At 37.8% G+C, this 23,164-nt stretch overlaps 1 protein-coding gene across 1 annotated transcript; it reads left to right on the top strand.

The window, feature by feature from the left end:
* Positions 1-2,788: 2,788 nt before the first annotated feature.
* On the top strand, positions 2,789-21,741 carry TERB2 (telomere repeat binding bouquet formation protein 2). Its single transcript, XM_027869865.1, has 7 exons — positions 2,789-2,863; positions 3,003-3,084; positions 6,537-6,676; positions 8,524-8,585; positions 13,970-14,055; positions 16,366-16,454; positions 21,596-21,741. The coding sequence occupies exons 1-7, from the start codon at positions 2,800-2,802 to the stop codon at positions 21,739-21,741; spliced, it is 669 nt and encodes a 222-aa protein (XP_027725666.1). The 5' UTR covers positions 2,789-2,799.
* The last annotated feature ends 1,423 nt before the right edge of the window (positions 21,742-23,164 follow it).

Below are 23,164 nucleotides of genomic sequence, written 5' to 3'. Positions count from 1 at the left end.
TCAAGGCTATAATAATTCTCAGAAGTCCAGGTGAGCCTCTCAGGTCTGGCATCTTTAAAAAATTAAAATATTTGCTAGAAAAAATGTTTGGGGAAATTTTTTACTTCTAGTGGGCCAAAAGTCATGCCCCATTGAAGTAATGATGAACTCTGATTAAGATACTGATACACTAAGAAGCAGAATTGTCCCAGAATTACACAAATTCCCAAATGGAACTCTGCAACATACCATGCCACACATTATAAAAAGTGAGGAAATTTATAAGATGTAACTAAACATGCTTCAACGAATTAGGAGCTTTCCTGATTTAAATTCCATTAAAAACTTTGGGTCAATGGACTGTTCACCAAAGGGATTATTAATATCAAATGTGACAAAAGGTTCCATGATGAATTAAAAAATGTTATGTCAAATCTTGTGAACTCAACGCCAAATTGTGTAAAGCAAGTGACTACAGCAAAAACAGATCATAGTGCATATTAAAACTTTTTTTAAGATGTTAAAAAGCTTTAAGGTTTATTGTATAAACCAATAAATTTATTTTATTTTGCCCCATTTAATTTGCACAATTCTGTAGTTCACTTGGGCCTAGCGACTTGAACTCATAAAAGGCACTGAACTTCATAGAGGGCAGCTGGGTGCTCTTTTACCAACTTCCAATTTATTTTGGGTATCACTTTCCTATAAGTCATCTTTTTTTTGAGAGAACAGAAGGAAAATAAAGACTAAGCAGCTGTGCTTTTTCTGCTTTTTTGGTTATCACTGCCTGGTTCATCAATCCTATCCCTTTTATTATCCTAATTTCTTCAATAGATTAAAAAAAAAACCAACCCACTTTTTTTGCTACTTTCAGTCTTCCTCAACAGACTATCTGAAACTAGCTATCATGTATACCTCACTTCATCTCTTCTCCAGACTATATAGTCCCAGCTCTTCTATCTGATCCTGGTCACACTCCAACATATCAATGTCCTTCCTAAAAGAACATTTAATGTTGGTTGAAGTAATTCCCACATCAGTAACTCCATATATGACTGCTTAAATGTGCTCTATTATCAACTGTCCAGAACAGGGGTGTCAAATTTGCTGCCTCCAAAACTCCTAAGTGTAGCTGGAACCAGATTAAAAAGTTAACTGGGAAACGTTTAACAAAACAAATAAAAATATAACATTGATAATGTTAATTTGTGAGTTATTTTAAAGTCAATACATGGGTCTGACACCACTGGTCTAGCAGATTTTTTCCAATATGTCCTTCCACCGCTTCAATGAAACTCAACACATTCAGAACCAAAGCCACCTTTCTCCCTACCCTCAACACCAAAAAAACTCTTTCACTGTCAATGGCATTACTTTTATCCTAGTCCCTAGATTAGAAATTTGGAGTCATAGGATTATCTCTGACTCGTCCCTGTATTTCACCCTCTTTATCCAAGCTTCCTTTAAAATATTTCTAAGATGAAATCTTTTTCTTCATTCCACTGCCACCATCCTAGTCCAGGCTCTCACACCTCTACTAATTAAGAGCCTTCAACATAGTGTGTTGGGCACTGGTCTTTCTCCCCTCCAAAATATATTGTCACTAGAATGATCATCCTAAAGCAGAGATCTGATCATAAAATTACTGTGAATCTAAAATACCTTGCTATCGCCTATTCCATCAAATCTAAATTCCTCTTCCTGGTTGCTATTATTCCATTATATGATGGTATAACAGCTAGGAAGGTAATTTGGGAATCAGGAAGACCTCTGTGTGAATACTGCCCAGTGTTCAAACACTTCAGACACTTCCTAGCTACAGGACTCCATACTCCCAAGGTTTTGCCTCTTATCTGTAAAATGGAAATAACATCAAGATTTACCTCACTGGGTTGTTGTAAGGATCAAATCAGGCCCATATGTCAACACTTCCCTTGCAAAGCTTTACAATGCTATAGGAATGTGAGCTAGTATTACTACCCAACATCAGTCCTTTGCTCCAGTCAAGCCAGTAACCTCATTCCTAATCACTATGCTAATTTCAACATACACCTTCTACTTTTCTTTCCATGATGCATCTCAAGTCCCCAATCTTCCATAAATTCAACAAACATTAAGTGCCTGGCACATATATAGTGGATGCTTGTTGGTTTATTTAATATAGTACGTGCTGAGATACATTAAGATTCAAAGTTGGGGCAGCTGGTTGGCGCAGTGAATAGAGCACCGGCCCGAGTTTCAGGAGAACCCGAGTTGAAATCCGGCCTCAGATACATAACACTTACCAGCTGTGTGGCCCCGGGCAAGTCACTTAACCCCGCTGCCTAGGCCCCCCCTCCCGCTTCAAAATTTGAAAGTAGATGAAGAACACGTAAATAACCTTAATGCATGCCGGAATAATCAAAAGGGCCAGACAGAGCAACTACTGGCTTCCTTGAGTATTCTGAATCCCATTCTCTGAAATACTAATGGACTTCTACCACCTGTCAACTGATTTCAAGTTCGTTGCTCTCTAATGGTTCCCTTCATGTTGGTGGCCTCCCAAATTTATTGTAAAGCTATTGAAAGCAAGGGGCCAAGTTTCTCCATCTGTCATCCCAGGAGGGTGGCCGAGGTGACGCCAAGGTTCAGACGCGCGGCCCTTCAGTGACAGCGGACGCGACTTCTCAACGGTCACGTGCAGGTTAACCAAAGCCAGGGTCCAGCCCCACGCGGAGGAGCCTCCCGGCCACCGCCTGGAGGGGACCAATCAGAGAGCTCGGAGGGGACTCGCGCGCAGAGCCACGGAGAGGCGGCGGCAGCGGCCGCGGCGGAGGCGACATGTTCAGGGGCCAGCGAGCCTGGTTCTGTCGAAGCGTGGGCCAGGATCTGCAAGAGCTCTGGGGTAGGGGGCGCGCGGCCTCGGGGGCTCTCGCTAGGCCTTTCGTCCCACCCCCGCGGGGGGCCTGGGCAGGAAGGGACGGGTGAAGGCACTGCAGGCTTCGGCCTCCCCCGCTCACATTGGGATCCCCCTCTCTCTACAGTGGCCCGAGGCGGAGTGATCTGCAGCGCTCGAGAGGCGGACTTTCTGTTCAGCTGTGACGCCTCGCACCCAGACACTGTGAGGTATCCTTGCGCGTCGGCAGCCCGACAGGTGGCTTCCAGCTGCCCTCGCTGCTGCAATCTTGTGCTCGTGGACTCATGCGGCCCACCACGCTGGGCTGGCAAAGCAACGTAGTCCTCGTCTGCTCACCTTACAGATGAGGAAACTGAGGCCCAGGGCCACGAAGTATACAGAGAATGCCATGGCAGACCGTAGCTGGCATTTCATCAATGCATATACATTTATTAAGCATTTATTAAATTCCAGGAATCCTGTTAGGGTTTGGGGACCCAAATGCAAAAGTGACAGTTCCTGCCTCAGGGAGCTTATGAAGAGGTTAGGAGTGGAGGTTTGGGGTGCTGGGACCCAGAGAATGCCAGGACAGCGTAGCATGTAAGGAGTTCACAGACTCAAACCATTTTTCAGTCAAGCGACAGTTTATTGTAATGCCAGTAGTAGCAGGTGAAGTTCCTTTGGGGAACTTGCAACTTAGTGGGGGGTGAATCTAAAACTTATATAGAAAAGGAGCAGGGAAAGGAATAATTAGGTAATGCAAGGGGTCCAAGTGTCTTGGCAGCAGACATCAGTGATCAATCTGTGGATGGGAAAATGGAGGGAATTTTACAGAGATAATTTCGTTGATACCAGACATTGAGGGAGAAAGGGTTTTTTATTTAGTCACCAGAGGCATAGACCTTGAGGAATCTGACAACAGTAGAGTTCTTGGGCTAGCCAGGGACAAAAATCCTTGGGCCTGACACCCCTGTGTCTGTTCTGATAAGAGAATGTGTTCTGCAACAACGGAAAGCAGGACAGGGGCCCCCCTGAGAGATTGGGAAGCTTCCAGAGACATGATCTTAGGGCTTTTTGCAGTCCAGTTCTCACAGACCCCATCACTTTACACCCTACCGGAGGATGCAACGTGTTCACCCATGAATAAATATGGGGCATGAACAAAAATAAATACATAGTTATGGGGAGAAGGAAGAGGAGAAAGATTTCCATGTTAACAACTGGAAGAAATCAAGAAGTGACTCTTGAAGGAAGCGGTATGGTCTGAGCCCTGAAGAAAGCTAGGGACTCCAAGTGTCTAGTTGAGAAAGGTTTCTAAGATGTAGGTTTGAAGGATTGAACGCCATGTATAGAGAACAGCATGTAGACTAATTTGGCTGGAATTCAGAGAGCACTGTTTCTTCTGCTGGGGAGGCTAGCCTGGAGCCAAACTGTTAAGGTCTTTAAACAGAACTAAGGAGTTTGCACTTTATGCTAGAGGCAATTGGAAGTCCTTGAGTCTAGGGAGGGTGTTGGTTGGACCTCAGCAAAGTCAAAGCTAGATTAGAAAGGGGAGAGGCGGTATGCGAGGAATCCAATTAGGAAGGCTGGTGAGAAGTGATTAAGGTCTAGATTATAGTAACTGTAGTGTGAATAGAGATAAGGAGTTGGATGTGAGAGTTATGGAGGAGGTTGAATTGATGAGACCTGGTGTTCGATTGAATATGGGTAAGTATGGTTCCTAGGGGATGAACTTGGGTTGCTGAAAGAATGTTGGGGTCTTTAATAGAAAGAGGTAAGTTAGAGGAGGGCTGAGTTTAAGGGTAATAAGGGAAAAGATAATAGGTTTTGTTTCGGATAAGACTTACTGTTGCTGAGAGGACATCCAGTAGACGTTCAGAAGTAATTGATCTGCTTAGAGATGACAGTTGAATTCATGAAAACTGATGCTATCATTGAGAGAGACTCTAGGGAGAAAAGATGAAGGGGCCTGGGACAGAGCTGGGGTACAGTCATCAATAGAGGGAGAAACATGGATGACGATCCTGAAAACTGGACTGAGAAGCATCTGTCACATGGGTGGGAGAAGAACCATAAAAATCCAGGGAAGAAAATTATCCAGGACAGGGTGGTCATCTACTGAGGGAGACAAAGAGAGGTAAAGCACACATTTAGAGGGGTTGGCTTTGTCAAGGAGAAGAGCCATCTTATCCTCCAAGACAGCAAAGGAGGAGAGGATGTGGGGTGATGAGATGATTTAAATGTGGAATTGGGGAGGAGAGGGAGCTTCAGTTTTTTAGAGAAGGAGGCAAGGTTCTCACTTAGTAAGTGGAAGGAATATTGAGGTGGTGGAGGTGGCTTGAAAACAGAAGGTTTGGAATAGCCACTGTGAGGAATATGGTAGAGTCAATTAAGGAAAAGTCATGAAAAAAGGAAAGGGCATGAAGTGGTGGAGGCCTCCTCGTGACTGGAGAACATAAATTTAGAGTGGACCCAGTAGGCATAGTTGTGAGTTCCTTCAGTGGCCCTCAGCAGCATATGAACAATCAATAAACATTTATTGAACACCTAGAATGTGTCAAGCATTATGCTAAGCGCTTGGGATACAGAAAGAGGCTAGAGACAGTCCCTGCCCTCAAGAGTTCACTATCTAATTAATGAGTGAGACAACAAACAAGCTATATACAGGATAAATAGAAGATAAGTAAGACAGGGAAGGCACTGGAATTAAGAGAGGTTGGGAAAGGCTTCCTATAGAAGGTGGGATTTTAGTTGAGACTTAAAGGAAGCCAGGGAGGTCAGTAGTCGGAGTAGAGGAGGGAAAGCATTCCAGAAATAGTGAACAGCCAGAGAAAACGTGTGTCCTGGAGTGTGTCCTGAGTATCTTGTTCATGGAACCACCAGGAGGCCAGTGTCACTGGATCAACGAGTATGTGTAGGGGAGTAAGGTATAAGAAGACTTTAAAGGTAGGAGGAGGCTAGGTTATGAGGGATTTTGAACCAGAAGCAGTGAGTCCGAATAAAGAAGAAAGATGATAAAAAGTAATCCAAGGTTTGTAAAGGGATGAGAAGTAACAGCCTGTAACCTCTAATGCCTGTTGTATGTGTGATTTTGGGTAAGGCTTCAGTTACCTCTTCTGTGGGATCCAGGCTAAATGGAGTCTGAGGCCACTCCTAGTGTTAGCTCTATGACCTTGTGTATGATTCAAGGGTCAAAGGCAGTACAAAATTGAATTGGTTTTCTCAGGAGTTGATACTTAGAAGGTGGAAAAAGTGAGGCCAGAACAGGCCTAATGACCTGAAAAGACAGAGAATGGGTTTAGGAGGGCTGAGATCCTGGGCAAATAGAGAATTTACTGTCACCCCCGGCTTTAAAATTGAAAGCTGCCCAAGTACAAAGATTGTAAGCGTTAGCAGGCCGTCTAGGCTTTCTTTTGTCTGTGGGGAGAAAAATCATACAAAATAATGAACAGGCTCATGTTTATTGGAGCTGATTAAATTCTCTGTGTGAACTCAGTAGCTTACTTCTTTCCCCTTCCCCTAAAGTTTACCCACTTTACCTATTAGAGATTTGAAGTTTGAGTTTAAACAAATCATTTCATCTTTCTCTTCTTTTCACTAAATCTGTTCTCAGGTTTACTAAGGTATTGAGTGTTTTAATGTTCATTTTGCAAATTAAAATATTTCTTTTTTTTTCTCCTAGAATATATCAAAGCTTTGATTACATGGAAGATAATGCTACAGTGTTTCATGCATATTATCTCTCAGCAATAGCTAATGCTGATATGAAAAACACAGTGCCTTTGGGTCACTATGTCCTTCCACCTGCCTGCCTGCAAAAAGGTTAGGAAAAGTAAAAAGTTTATAAAGGTATTGAAACATTCCAACAAGTTCAATTGTTCATCCAAAACCAATTTCTTAACTACTAATGTGTTCTAAATCCTAACTTTTCCAAGTGTCCTTCTTTTATACTATTTTCTCCTAGTTTGAGATCTTTCTTCATTAAATTTTATTCTCCTATCTTATTGCAAGAAAGTTCTTCCTTATACATAAGGCATTCAAGATACTGTTTATTTTTTTAATTTTACATTTAATTATAATTTTATTTTTTCTCTATTACATGTAAACAAGATTTTTTAACATTAATTTTTAAAAACTTGAGTTCTATATTCTTTTCTTCCCTCCCTGCACCCCTCCTTGAGAAGGCAAGCAATTTGATATAGATTATACATATACAGTCATACATGGAAATGTTCTGCATTTCCATATTAGCCATGTTGCAAAAGAAAATGCAAACCAAAAAACCCCAAGAATAACAAAGAAAGCTAAAAAGAAAAGTATACTTCAATCTGCATTGAGACTTCATCAGTTTTTTCTCTGGAGGTGGATGGCATTTTTCATCATAAGTTCTTTGGAATTGTTTGGATCATTGTATTGCTGAGAATAGCTAAGTCATTCACAGATGATCATCATACAATATTGTTGTTACTTTGTATGGTATTCTGGTTTTGCTCATTTCACTTTCTGTCAGTTCACATAATTTTTGAAATAGAATGTCCAAGCTTAAAAAAAAAATCATAGTTTACAGGGAATCTCGTGATTCTTAAATTAATTCTTCTTGACCTGTTTTCCAGGTCATTTGTTGACATCTGATACTTATATTTTCTTATATTTTTTCAATTATTTTGTTCTACTACTTCTTGCTTTCTCACAGAGTGATTGATTTTTATTTGGCCTATTCTTGTTTTCAGAGAGTCCATTTCTTGAGTAAAGTTTAACACTTTCTCTTCTAAGAGTATGTGTATATATATATGTATATATGTGTGTATTTTTTTTCAGTTACTACTGCTTCTAAAAACTTGTACCAATTGAATAATGGATTTGAGGAAACCAATGATCAGAGAAAACTTAGCTAGTTATGATTTATTATAAAAAGACAAAGTATATATTGAGGATCTGTGCCCGTCAATGACATACCCACCCAGATTCTTTTTGTCCTGACTTGGATGTACCATGGCACATATGAAGTCCAGCAGGAGCTGCTGGCCAGTTCTTCTAGAACTTTAGACTGACCATGAGTAGCACCTGAACACAAGAGATTGTATTATTTTTTACTTAGTAGTGATTTAAAAAAAAAAGAAGGCACTGACACCCTTAACAGATTTACAGTGAGCAAATCCCAGGTACTTGTCATAAGTCGAGCAGATGAAGATACATATGTAGGTTTAAACAGTTCTTTTGGTGTCATAGCTATGGAATAATCATTCACTCTGGCAATTTCTGCCTACATGTTTCCCCTCTGCTTCCCTACTTGTTCAAATCTGATCAGACTACCTCAAAACTGTAAAAGAAAATTCTATTGTATCATTCATTGTTCTTAGCCACAATTACATTAAAATAGCATAATAACAACCATGTTTCTTTACTCATACATTTGATGAGAATTAAAGTAATCCCAGAACTTATCCCTAAAATCTTCATGCAGTCTGGGCGTACATGCAGTCTTTAGAAGCAAATATAAAATTTAAACATTTGTAATCCTGATGATCCTACATGTTCAGATATGCATTTAATAGAATTATCCTGCAAATTCCATAGATTGAAAGTTTCAGACAAAGTTCTAGAAAATGCTGTAATGTAAAATAAAAAATATATTTTTTCTGAAGAGGATTTATTTTTGTATACTACAGAAATAAGAAAAAAAATCGGTAGTTTTATTTGGGAGCAGAACAATCATGTAATGACAGAGAAGGTAAGAGTAAATGAATGTTACTTTGATTTAAATGTGTACCTTTCTACATTTTGGGAAGAGAGTAATGTGGTGATTTATTTATTTATTTGAAAAACCAATCTTATTGACATATTTCATTTATTATTATTATTATTATTATTATCATCTTGATGATGGTGGTGATGATGGCAATAATAATAGTAACAGCTAGTGTTTATATAATACCTACTATGGCTCTGGCACTGTGCTAAGCGCTTTACAGATATTATCTCATTTGATCCTCACAGCCCTGAGAGGTAGGTGCCATTATTATCAACATTTTAAGTTGAGGAAACTGAGGAAAACAGAGGTTAAGTAACTTGCTCAGTCACACAGCTGGTAAGTGTCTGAGGCTAGATTTGAACTCAGGACTTGCTGACTCCAGGCCCAGAGCTATATCCACTGGGTCACTTAGCTGCCCAGATTGTTTTTATGTAGCTTTTATTTTTCAAGTATATTCATCCTCACTCCCCTCCCCAGAGATACATTCCTTATAATAAAGATAAAAAAAGAAAGAAAGAAGTATTTCAGCAAAACAGAACAATGTGATAATTAAATATGTGAGCTGTTGCAAACATTGGGCTAAATAAAATTAAAAGTGCTTATTATTATTGCATAATTAATCAGCTGCTCTGTTTTGGTAGTTATGTAGATTTATGTAAATGTAAAATTATACAGAAGAGAATCTAGAATATGACCACATTTATTCCATTAAGTAAGGAATGCCTATATAATCCCAGTAACTCTGCTAATATAATCTTTGTAACTCTACCTCGTAAGTTGTACCTACTGGATGGATGACTTTTTTTCTGTGCAAAAAGTGAAAATTAGCCAAGTTTTCTACCAGTTTCAAATAGACTTAACACTTCTAATTATGTTGGGATAATTTTACATTTTTTGCACTTTTCTTATTTTTATTTTTTGGTGTTTCCCCCCGTTGTTTTTCATTTGATAATGCTGACATAGTTTTATTTATTTGTGTATATTTAAAAAAAATAAAGACCCTGAAGAAATACTGTTTAATTTTTAAAAATTGTTGCCTTTGCATTTAGAAAAATTAAACTAGAATTTTTTAATGTTTTACTGATGCTTAATTTTTTTTAATCTTAGTTACTTGCTAATTCAACCCTCTCCCAATTGAACTTTCCTTTAAGCAAAACCAATTGGTACAGCTTACCTTTGATTCCGAGCAAATTTCTAAGAATTATTAACAAAGAGATGATTAGTGAATATCTAGATGAGGAAATTATGATCACAGAGAGACAGCATGGATTGATTAAGAAACAGAAATAATAAACTAATTTTACATCCTTTTTTAATTAGGCTGGTAGATCAAGAGGATTCTATAGACCTAGTTTGCCTAGATTTTAGCAATGTATTTGAAAAAGTCTTTAATACTATTCGTTTGGGGAAAATGGAGAGATATGTTTCGGATGATAATACAAGCTAGGTGGGTTCAGATTGGGTTGAATGACTGGACCCAAAGAGTAAACATAAATTGTTCAAAGTCGATTGAAAAGAGGCCTCAAGTTGAGTGCCCCATGAATCTGTGCCTGGTTCTTAATGCTGAAAATATTTCCAGTGACTTGAATAAGGTATAAAATGATATGCTTATCAGATTTGCAGATTAGCAAAGCTGAGTAGAAGAGCTGATGTAATGAATAAGAGAGTTAGGATACAAAAATATTTTGGCAGGCTTAAATCTTTTTTTAAATTATTATACAGCATATGTGTCTTAGCATTGCAGTGATTTAAAAATACAAATGGGGTCCAATTTAAATCCTGTATTCTTAACACTTTTTTTTTCAATAAGTACTCCCCATCCATTCTCAATAACAGTAATATCCATAGCAATCCTACCCCATTAAGACAGTGCACTAAAATACTGTTTTTAGTAGCAAGTTATGTAGTATATTTTCATCATTCTTCTTTGGCAGTGCCTGAGTTTTCATTCAGAGAAACACCAATCAATGCACAGCAATAAATTATATTGAAATTAATGTAGCACATCATATCATAAATATCCTTTTTTGTTTTTTTTAAAGATAATTTGTCTCCCATTTTGCCTTTCCTTAATTGCGTAATTTAAAAAACAGCACCCCCTCCTCCCAATAGTCTTGAATTTTAATGAGGTTAAATGTAAAGTTTTATACTTGGGTTCAAAAGAATCAAACTCCTAAGATGGACATGAGGAGGCTAGACGTTCATCTGAAAAAGATTTGGAAATTCTTTAGATTGCAGGCTCAACGTGAGTCAGCACTATGAGATAATAGCCAAAAAAAGCTAATCTAGTTTGGGGCTTCATTAATTGAAGTAAGAGTGTTTCGGACTAGGGAGGCGACAACCCTGTTGCGTGTACTCAGGTCCAGTCAGATTGTTCAGATTACATATTCAGTGGCAGGTATTGCTTTTTAGCACGGACATTGGTAAACTGCAGCACATGTAGAGGAGAGCAGTAAGGATAGTGATGATGCCTTAAGATCATGCCTTGGGAGGAAAGGATGGGGGAGATGTACGCTGGAATAAAAAAGTCATAGAGGAGACATGATAGCTGTCCAGTGTTTGAAGTGTTGTCATGTGGAAGACAGACTAGATTTGTTCTGCTTGGCCCTGGAGCAAGAAACTAGGGGTGATGGGTGGAAAGTTCAAAGAGGCAAATTTAGGCTTGACAGAAGGATACTTTCAAACAAATAGAGTGGAGTGGATTGCCTGCAGAGGGAGTGGTGGGTTCCCCCTCACTGGAGGTTTTCAGTTAAAGGCTGGGTGACCGCTTTTCTGGGATGTTGTAGGGGGCATTCTCATACAGTTATGAATTACAGCCCTTTCCAACTCTGAGAGTTTGTGATTCTATGAAGCAACTGTGTATGTAGCACACACTTTTCTATCTAATGAGGAAAGTATGTTACATTATTTGTCCTCTGGAGCCAGGATTAGTCATTATATTTAACTTGATTCTTGTTGTCTCCTAATTTTGTTTTCATTTACATTATTGTAATCATCATGTGTACTGTTTTCCTGATTTTGTTTTCTTTGCTCTGCATGTGTTCACACAAATCTTCTCATATTCCTCGGGATTCCCTCTTAGCTACAACAATATTCCATTACATTCATATGCCACACTTTTTTCAGCCTTTCTTCAATTGATGGGTAATAGCTTTGTTTCTAATTATTTGCTGCTACAAGAAGTGCTGCTGTGAATATTTTGGTACATGAAGGATTTTTTTTTCTACATATCAAAGATGATGAAGAGTTCAGTAATTTTTCTTGAATAATTTCAAATTACCCTCATATTTCATGTGATAGAAGGAGAGAGTCCATCATACTATGTCCTGAAGTTTGGAAGTTTGAGTCTGTATTTGCCAGGATGTGTAGTTGTTTGACAACTGACTTTGTATATAAAATTTTTAAGGAGAAAGGCATCTTAGTGATCGTGTTGTCTAACTCACTAATTTTATATGAAAAGAAACTGAAGTCCAAAAAGGTAGTTATTTGTCAAGGTGACATGACAGATAACAAAGCCAGAACCAAAACTCTGACAGTAATTAGGAAATTAGTAGATTGTACCTGTTTGGACTATAGTGAATGACCGTAGTCAAGTGACCTGAGTGAAGGCATAGATGGCAAGTTCTTCACATTTGTGAATGACACAAAGCTGAGAGGGATAGTTAACACATTAAAGACCAGAATGAAGATCCAAAAATATGTTAACAGTTTAAAAAGAGTAGGCTGAATCTAATAGGGTGAAATTTAAGAGTTAAATGCAAAATCCTATAAATGAATTAAAAAAATCAATTGTACAAGTTCAGGGTTTGGGGAATGGAGAGGTAGAGATATTGCTAACAGTTTTTGTATAAAAGACCTGACAGTCTTAGTGGACACCAAGCCCCACATGAGTCAACAATATAACATGGCAACCAAAAAAAAATTAATTCTGTTTTAGGCTTCATTAAGAGAATACATAACGAGTATACATAACGAGGGAGGTGATGATCCTGTTGTAGTCTGCCCTGGTCAGAACATATCTGGAGTGTTATGTTTAGTTCTAGGCACCACATTGTTTTCTATTTCTTTTTTTAAATAAATTTTTATTGATATTTTTCAGTTTGATGTTATCTACATTTCCCAATGTGCCCTCCCCTCTCCCTCTTCCAAAGAACAGTTATTTCTAACAAAAAAATTAAAAAGTGGGGAAAATAGTGAAACTAACTGATGTGTTGAAAAAATCTGACCATGTATGCAATGTTCCATATCCTTAGTGTCATCACCTCTTCAAAGAGGTGGGAGAGGAAGGCACATTTTAGGAGAGGAAAGTGTAAGTTCCTCCAGATGGGGAAGGGATCAAAACCATGTCATCTGAGGCTCCCTTGAAAGAACCATGGATGTTTATATTAGAGAAGATGTACTTGGCAGTGGGGGGTGAGTGGGGGGTGGGCGAGGAACCTGGATAGCTGCCTTAATGTATTTGAAGGTTTTCTAATCAGACTTGCTTTGTTTTACCCCAAAAGGCAGAACTAGGCGCAATGGGTGACAGAGAAGCAGATTTAGGCTTGATGCATGGGAAGAATGATTTAAAGAGGGGCAGCTAGGTGGCACAGTGGATACAGCTCCGGCCTTGGCGTCAGGAGGACCTGAGTTCAAATCTGGCTTCAGACACTTTACACTTACTAGCTGTGTGACCCTGGGCATGTCACTTAATCCCAATTGCCTCACGAAAAAAAAAAAAGAATTATTTAAAGAGTTCAAAGGTGTAATGTATTGCTTCAGTATGTAGAAGGGACCCCATCACTGGAAATCTTCAAGCAGAGGCTAGATGACCATTGATTGGGGATATTACTGAGGGGATTCCTAATCAAATAATGGATGACTTCTGAGCTACTTTTCAATGCTGAGATGCTATGATTATAGGGACTGTTTCACAGTTAATAGCTTATTTAATTGATAGTAGTCCTCTTCTCAAGGGGCTGTCACATCAAAATATTTTAATAGAAGCATTTGGGCATTAAAGTTGGTGACAGTAACAGGGAAAAATTCTGTAAATTTTAGAGTTCAATTTAATATATGATGCGAGGATACCAGTAATAAAAGTTGTAGCATCCATCTTTGAATGAAGCTTAGTCCATATTCAGTTACTTAGCTAAATGCTCCATTTGGAACTTTAAAAAAGTTTAAGATTTTCATTTCTCATATTTCAGTTTGATTTACTTCCCTGTCTTGTAGCCTTTATGGAATTTATCAGCCTGCCAAAAGGGTCAGGAGTGTTAAAAAAAATTTTTTTTGTTTAAAACATTTTACTTTTGTTTAAGAAATCATAGTAGTTAAGTCATCTGTGAACTGTCTTTTTACACAACTTATTTACCTATCCACAGCATGATGAAGTAAAACCAAGTGAAACACAGAAGCTCAGGGAAAATAATGAATTATCGACGCAGCTTGAAAAAGATCTATCTGTAAGGTATTGTATTTATGACCACTTGTTATTAGGATAATTATAAAAATACAAATCAGTGATCTCACTTTTAATCCTTGAATTTATAGGGAGTAGAATGATGACTAGAGGAAGAAAAAATTACAATATTTTGTTTCTCTAATGTCTAGGTGAATTGAAAGACCAATAATACAACTATAAAATTTAATTTGTTACCAATTCCACAATTTTCTGTATTCCTTCATTGATTCATTTATTCAACAAGCATTCTGTATTAGGGAGCTGAAAAGTTTCATTAGAATACAAGTTTATAGCATAGAATAAGTAAAAAAAAAGTAGAAGAGTAAAAAAGTAAGAAAAAAAGAATAAGAATTAGGAAATAAACTAAATTTTTGTTTGTTTTTAAAGGGAGCTGCCATATTTTGAAGCCGAGGCACTACCAAAATACCATCTTACTCATAGCCCAGACCCAACCCACTGTTCTCTTGCTTATTGGGATCATTAATGCTGTTTTCCCTTTTGACTAACTTTAAAGTTAGGGGGCTCTTGGTGTTGAAGCCTGTTTGGGAGAAGTCAGTAGGAGAGAGACAGGGATGATTCTGGTAGGTGGAAAAGTAAAGAGAGAAAAAAAATTAAGGTATAATCAGAAGAGAAAATGAATGTATTTTTTAGGACTTTAAGAGGAATGATTAGCTAAAAGAGCAGTAACCCAAGTAAGAAAGGGAACAGAGACCCTACCCTCAATTCTTGTCTATACAACCCTTACAACCTAGGCTTTTCTGTTTTCCCTAAAATTCGTTTAGGTCTCTACATAGAACTTCTCATGTGGGACCAGCAGAGGGCGCAGTGGTAAAACAAATAAAATCTAGGTTGTCGTTACCGTTCAAAAAGCCTAAGGTCACAAGAGCTGAAGAAGAGGAAAGGATTTGTGAAGAGGAAATTCAAACTTTTATTGTGGCAAAAGGGAAATTTATTTTGCCTGAATTAGCTGAATTGGGTCTTTAGGACTCACCCTTCTCAAATTCTTAACTTCATTTTGCAGATCTTTTGTTTTAGTTGTTGAGAAGCATATAAATATCTGTATTTGAATTTTCTTTGAGCAATGTTATTCATTCCTAGAGGAGTTTAAATGAATCCTATTCTTAGACATTTAAGATTTCTTAATAATACATTTTAAGAAGACTAGCCTTTTTTCTTTTTAAAATTTTAATATACTTTAATTTATTTTGTTAAATATTTTCCAATTACATGTGAAAAATTTGAGTTCCAAATTCTCCTCCCTCTTCTTGCTCCTCCCTCAGCCCTTGAGAAAACAAGCAATGTGATAGTTAATTACACATGGGAAGTCATGAACATTTTCGTATTAGCCATGTTGCAAAAGAAAACACACATTTACAAACAAGAAAAATGAAGAAAAATTTTAAAGTATACTTCAGTCTGTACTCAGAGTTCACTTCTCTGGAGGTAGATAGCATTTTTCATCATAGGAAGACTAGCTTTTTAATTAAATTTTATAATTGTGTTACTGTGGTCGGATTCATGGAATCTTGAGTTGTTTTTCAAAACTTCCAATGAAGAGAAACCCACTAAAGAAAGGTCTTTCTTGTTCTAAGTAGACTAAATTATTGTATCTGGTATAGTGGAGAGTGTGTTCTTGTTAATAAAGAATAAGCATTTGACGTTTACTTAGCTTTTGAAAGTATTAGAATTCAGTTAAATATACAAGACCAAAACCACACACACCATTATTTAAATTTGTTTAATGGTTCAACAGACATTTTAAAATCTTATACAGAATCGTGAGGGTTATTAGGTATTTTATCACTAAGGTAATGATGCATAGAGATGCTACTTAATAAAGTTCTCATTAATAGAGTGCTGAATAATAAGAGTTTGCTGTTTTATATTTTTATCATAAAATATGCAACAATTTAAAAATGTATCTACTGTCCTTGTCTTTTTGGAATATTTGCCATTAATCCTTTGTGCAAAATTGCATGAAAAAATGAACTTACTCATTTCAAGGCATTTCAAGTATACTTTTAAGAGTATGAAGCAAGTAGCTCAAATGAACCAAAGATGTACTCTCTTTAACTCTTAACTTTGTAAGCATGATTGCTAAGGAGCACAAAAGATAATATATGTAAAAGTAAGACATCATATAATACAGTTTTATCCAATAGAACCTGAATTCAGAACAATGAGCCATTGAAGTTACCATATGCTAAATTTAAATAGTGTTCTAGGTTGGTTTTTTTTTTTATCTGAAATAGAATCCAGAAAAAGAAATACAGATTGTAACATATGGGGCTTTGCCCTCTATTTTTCATTTTGCAGCACAAAAAAGCATTTCTCAAGGACTCCAGTTACAGGAAAACAACTCTATTATCCTCTTCAGAATTATCCAGTGAATAACATGGTAACAGGTAAAAAAAGAAAGAAAAAAGTTTAAACAGATATTTATAGAGAAGATACAAGTGATTAAGTTGTGGGATGAAAATATAATTTGACAAATCTAGCCCATTATCTGTCATTCGAAGAAATGAAGGTAAAGGGAGCATAATTCACACTTAGATGTTGTGCTTAGTTGATATTTAATGGTATTAGTTAACTAATAATAGGCAGTAATAGTAGTTGGTTTTTTTGTCCAGACCTGGGATTTCTTTGGTGTAAGAAATTTCCCCTGAGGAAATACAATTCCCTCTATCTGTGTATACAGGTCTGCAACTGTTTTGCATCTTATAGTCTTGGAGAGTTGCCTAAGAGATCATATCAGAGACAGGACTTGAACCCAGGTCTTCCTTATTCTAGCTCTCTATCCATGACTCCATATAACCTCTCAAGAAACCCAAATTGTGGGGGAAATGGAAGGCAGCAACTCCCAAAGTCAGCCTCAAATAGTAACTAATGGGCTCATACCATTGAGAAAGGGAAAATAGTGAGCAGATAGGGTTGTATGTACATTAATTATTTTTTTTCAGATTAAAATTTTTTATTACGAACTTAACATGAACATTTCAGTATACAAAGAACAAAAAAGAGGATTGTATGTGACACTGAGTTTGTTCTATACAATTTTTAAAAACATATTGAATTTAACTCGGTGACAAAGTTACTTTATGTTCCCTTCTGAACATTTTTCTTCTATGCACTTTTAAAATATTTTATTGTTGCTATTTTCATTCCCTTTTTTGCATCTCTATTACTGCCTACCAAAACACCTCTCTCTCACCAAATAGAAGCCATCTCTTATTATAATAAGTATAGTCAAGCAAAACAATTCAACACATTGTCCGTATCTGCAAATGTACGTCTCATTCTGCACCCCTACTCTATAACCTTTGTACCAAAAGTGGGTGCTGCGCTCCATCTTCAGTCTTCTGAGGTTGTGATTGGTCACTGTACTGATCAGAGTTCGGTCCTCTTTCAAAACTGTTTTACGTTTCATTGTTGTGGTTATCATGTAAATTGTTCTCTTGTTTCTGCTCCTGGCAGTTAGCACAGCCTTGTGGGCGCTATGCCCCTCCATGCTACTGCATTTATTAAAAAAGAAAAATGCTGTCAGTAGAAATTAGTTGGCTTAGGAGAATCTTGTCTTCCTGGATATTTAAAGGTGATAAATTACACCTAAGAAAGATCAATGGAAGACATTAATATTGATGATTCAGTTAAGACATGAAGGAAGATTTAGGCAGGTAATAGTGCTGCTATACCTCATTCTTCATTGCTGGGCTGTTACCCCCTCCACACCCCCATCCCACACACCACCATCACCACCTCTGCCACAGGAAAAAAAAAAAAAAGTGAAATATACTTATAGAAAATAGTTGGCTGTCATACTAAGACATAAATGGAATTATTTTACTCAACCCAGGATTCAGTAAATTATGTTGGGATATCTATGTGGTAGAGTGAATAGAGTGTTGAATTTGGAGTCAGAAAGACCTGAGTTCAAATCTAGCCTCAGACACTTACTAACGGTATGACCCTCGGCAAGTCACAGCTTCTTAGTGCCTCAGTTTCCTCATCTGTAAAATGGGAGTAATAATAACACCAACGTTCCAGGGTTGTTGTAAGGATCAAATGAGATAATATTTGTAAAGCACTTTACAAACCTTAAAGCACTCACTCAGTGCTAGCTGTTATTATTATCAATGAGTCTGAAAGAAAAATAAGTGTTTCTGATTTTTATGGATTTATGCATTAACAAATAATTCTTCATTCCACCCCCTGCATTTGTATTTCTGCATTCAACTTTTTAAAAAAAATCCATTTTGGGGGGTGGGGGAGGGGTTTGCAAAGAGCAATTTGTTAGTAGCTTTTAATATTCTCAATGGCAACTTATGGTTCTTTGATCAATCAGTGGAAGAACAAGCGTTTACTGATGCCTACAGTGTGTTAGGGACACAGTGACATAAAAAGAGATCTAGTCCCTGTCCTGAAGGCACTCACATTCTTTTGGGGGAAATGACACCTACACATCAAGGAAATACAAAATACATATGAGGTCTAGACAATGGAATGAGAAGGGGAGAGGGCTCTCTAGTGCCTGGGGGGGCCTAGGAAGGGCCTCTGTAGAAAGTGACACTCGAGCTGAGCCAGGAAGGGAACCAGGATTCTAAGAGGTAAAGGTGAGGAGAGAGCTCCCTATAGATAGGTATCAGGGGTATGGGGCACAGTCACCTGGGCAAAGATTCTTGTCCTGTACAGGGAACAGGCAGAGAATAGAAAAAGTATTCTGTGTATACATGTGAATACATTTATATGTGACTCTCTAAAATATTCAGCCCGCTTAGAACAACAACCTATGTAGTGATTGAACATTTGACTTTTAAAGCTGTCTTGCTTGTTTTTGTTTCCTTCTGGACTTCGTTCTCTTCTCTTCTGTGTGTGTTTTTAGCATATTTCAACAACTCTCTTTTCTTTCTTTTTTTAAAAATTATTTGACACTATCACCAACTGCACTGCTTCCCCCCCCCCATCTTCAAATAATTCAATTTTCAATTCAGTAAACATTTAACACCTACTTTGTGCCATATGCTGTGCTAAGCACTGGACATGCAAAAAAGGACAAAAGAGTCCCTGCCCTAAAGAGCTTACATTTGAATGGAGGAGAAAACATGCAAACAAATATATACAAAGCAAGCCAAATAAAGGATAAATAGGAAATAATTAACAGAGAGAAGGCATTGAAATTAATAGGGGTTAGGGAAGGCTTCCTGTAAAAGGTGGTATTTTAGTTGGGACTTAAAGGAAGCCAGGGAGCTCAGTAGTCAAAGCGGAGGAGGGAGGGGGGAGGGCATTCCAGACTTGGGAGAGAGCTGGAGAATAAGCCCAGAACTGAGTGTCTTGTTTGTGGAATATCCAGGATGCCAGCGTCACTTGATCAAAGAATTCGTGCTGGGGACTAAGGGGTAAGAAAACTGGAAAGGTAGGAGTGGGCTAGGTTATGAAGGATTTTGAATGCCAAACAAATAATTTTGTATTTGATCCTGAAGGCAATAGGGAGCCACTGGAGTTTATTAAGTAGGGGTGTGACTTGATCAGACCTGCATTTTAGGAAAATCGCCTTACTAGCAGAATGGAGGATGGATTGGTGTGGGGAGTGACTTGAGGTAGGCAGACCCTCCGCCTTCCCTGCTCCCCCCAAGGCTATTGCAGTAATCCAGGCACGAGGTGATGAAAGTCTGCACTAGAGGGGTGGCAGTGTCAGAGGAGAGTAGGGGGTGTATTAGAGAGATGTTGCAAAGGTAAAATTGTGAGGCCTTGGCCCCAGCTTGGATGTGGGGGTTGAGAGATAGTGAGGAATCCAGGATGACTTCTAGCTTGTGAACCTGAGGGACTGGGAAGATGGTGTTGTCTTCTACCGTAATAGGGAAGATGGGGAGGGGAGAGTTAAAGAGAGTTCTGTTTTGGATGTAATGCGTTTAAGATGTCTGTTGGAGTTTGAGATGTCTGAAAAGGAATTGGGGATGCAAGATTGGAGGTCAGGAGAGAGATTGGGGAAGGATTGGTAGATTTGAGAATCATTAGTATAAAGATGGTAATTAAATCCACAGGAGCTGATGAGATCATCAAGTGAAGTAGTTTAGGGGGAGAAGAGAAGAGGGCCCAGGGCAGACCCCTGAGGGACACCCTTGGTTAAAGAGGGAATGATCTGGAAGAGGATCCAGCAAAGGAGACAGAAGGAGGGGTCAGATAGGTAGGAGGAAAACTAGGAGAGAGAGAGGTGTTCCAGGAACCTAGAGAGAGTATCAAGGAGGAGTCATCAACAGTGTCACAGGCTGCAGAGAGGTCAAGGAGAATGAGGATTGAGAGAAGGCCATTGAATTTGACAGCTGAGATCATTAGTCACTTTGGAAAGAGCAGTTGAATGACAAGGTCAGAAGCTGGATTGTAAGGAATTAAGAGACTGGAGGCATCTGTTGTAGGCAGCTTTTTTGAGCAATTTAACTACAAAGGGCAGAAGAGAAATAGGATGATAGTTAGCAGGGTAAAAACACGGTCCTTATGACAAATAGGCATAGTCAAGCAAGCCAGTCCACATATTTGCCATGTCCAAAAGTGTATGTCTCATTCTGCACCTGGAGTCCATTTCCCCTCTGTTGGAAGGTGAGTAGCTTGCTTCATTATCAGGGCCTGGAGTCTTTGTTGGTCGTTGCATTGATCAGAGTTCTTAAGTCTTTCAGACTTCTTTTTCTTTACCGTGTTCTTGTTATATAAATTATCTGACCTCCTGCTCTCATCTATTCAAGGAATTCAGTGACTCCCTGTTATCTCCAGATCAATTATAAAGTCCTCCTTTTGGCTTTTAAAGCTCTTTATAGAGCCCTTTATAATAAAGCCCCTTCCTACCTGGCAGCTCAGATGTGGCCTCAGTACTGACTAGCTGTGTGACCGTGGGCAGGTCACTTAACCTCTGCCTGCCTCCTTTCCTCAGCTGTAAAATGGAGATAATAATAGTACTTACTTCCCAGGGTTGTTGTGAGGCTCAAATGAAATACGATTTTGAACAGTGCTTAGCACAGTGCCTGGCACATAAGTAGACTCTTCATAAATGCTTGTTTCCTTCCTTCTTTCCTATCTCTCCAATTTTCTTATAGCTTACCCTCTACCACATACTCAGCTGTCTTATGACATTGGCATCCTTGCCATGCACTAAACAACACAGGCCATCTCCTTACTCTGGGCATTTTCAATGGCTTTCCCCCATGCTGCTCTCTCTTAATCTCTGCTCCCTGGCTTCCTTCAAGTCTCATCTTCTACACGAAGCCTTTCCTGGTTCCCCTTAATGCCTTTCTTCCCTCTGTGGATCATCTCCAGTTTATCCTGTATATATCTGGTTTGTACATACTCGTTTGCCTGCTTTCTCCTCCATTAGACTATTCCTCATCTGAGCAATTTCACTGCTGTAACTGGAACCTGAAAAAAAATTTTTTTAATTAAAAAAAAAAACCTAGAATCTTACCTTCTTTTCTGTGAAACTTTTCATTAGTCCTAACTCAAAGAATCAAAAAGATTGAAAAAAAAAAAGTCAGACACTTCAAATATAGTTTTCCCTCTGTAGGTTATGTTTCTATTGATACAATGAAGAAATTCCTCGGTGAGTTACATGACTTCATTCCTGGAAGCTCAGGATACTTGGCGTATCACGTTCAAAAAGAAATCAACGTCTTTTCTGCTGTAAAAAATAAGTTGAAGAGAAAATGCTAAATTGGATTATCCTCTGCTTGTCTATTTTCTATGAAATATGTTACTAAATTATGTATTGTTTAATATTAATCTTTTTAAAATTAGGTTTTCTTTCAACATTAATTTAGAACTTTTTCTCATTAGAAAACTTAGAACCATTTTGGTCAGATAATAGAAGATCTGTAGCAGATTATTTTGCCCTGATTTGTAGCATTAAGCAAACAAATTATAAAATTGCAGTTTTTTTGTGTTGTAGTTGTTATGGAAATGTCCATTCCATTATAAGTCTTATGTTTACCCTTCTCAGTCAAAATGTTTCTTTTGGTTTAAAATTGTGTAGTAAGTTCAATGCCGCTAAAGCTTTATAAACATGAACATACTTCTGATGAGAATTTAATTTGACATAAAGTATTATGAAATACTATAGTAAATTTTTAACTAACAAAGAATAATGAGTCACTTTTCTTTGCTAAAAACTGAATAGTGCTACAGTTTAGGAATTGATATGTAAAAAAAAAAAATAAACTTAATACTGTGCAATTATGACCAAGCTTGGCCTGGAGAAGAGTTTAAAATAAATGTACCTCCCTCACTTGCACAGGTGCTGGGAGTGAAATATTATATGTGTATATCTGTGTGTGTGTGTGTATTTATATTTATATTTATATTGTCAGGCTTGGTTTGTGTTAGTTTTTGCAGAGCTGGGTTATTTTTTTTTTCCTTATGACAAGAGATGGTTTGCCCAGTAGAGGAAAGAGAAGGATATATTCAGAATTAAAGATGATGTTAAAACAAATGATAGCAATAAAAAAAATCTTTATAAGAGAACTCTGTAGATATGCTTTTAAATTGTCATTAACCAAAGTCATTAATAGCTTTAGTGCAAACTGGAAGTATATTAACTAAAACTAACTGGTCCCATGTGTCTGAGTCATTAAACTAGAAGAGACCTTTGCAGTCATCTAGTCCATTTCTCTCATTTTGCAGATAAAGAGCTGAGGCTGAAGGTTTGCCTCGGGTTACGGAGCTAATCAGTATAAAAGCCAGGACTGATACTCAAGTCTCCTGACTCAACAGGCCTTTTCCCTCATTGCACTGGAGAGGCTATGGCATACATGTCACAGTTCTCTGGGTATATTGTTGAGGGGAGCCAGGAAAATGCCAACATACCTTGAAAGATTTGATAAGCTTTCCTATCTTTAGAATATTATTGTGTAAACATTTTGGTCCTTGCTAAGAGATTATAGTCATAATTATAATAATATCATAATTATAAATCACAGCAGATGGAAGTTAGTAATGCTTAATACTCATGGAGAATAATTACCCTCTGTATCAATTTAGGATTGTTTGGCAACCTTCTTGGGATCGCTATTAGCCAACAGCCAGCCTATCTCCTTTTTCGACCTTTCAGATAACCATATACAAGGAATTTCTATTTAGA

Source organism: Vombatus ursinus, unplaced genomic scaffold, assembly GCF_900497805.2.
Source record: "Vombatus ursinus unplaced genomic scaffold, bare-nosed wombat genome assembly UNPS02014794.1, whole genome shotgun sequence".
NCBI lineage: Eukaryota > Metazoa > Chordata > Mammalia > Diprotodontia > Vombatidae > Vombatus > Vombatus ursinus.
This window is presented reverse-complemented; position numbering and strand designations above follow the sequence as displayed.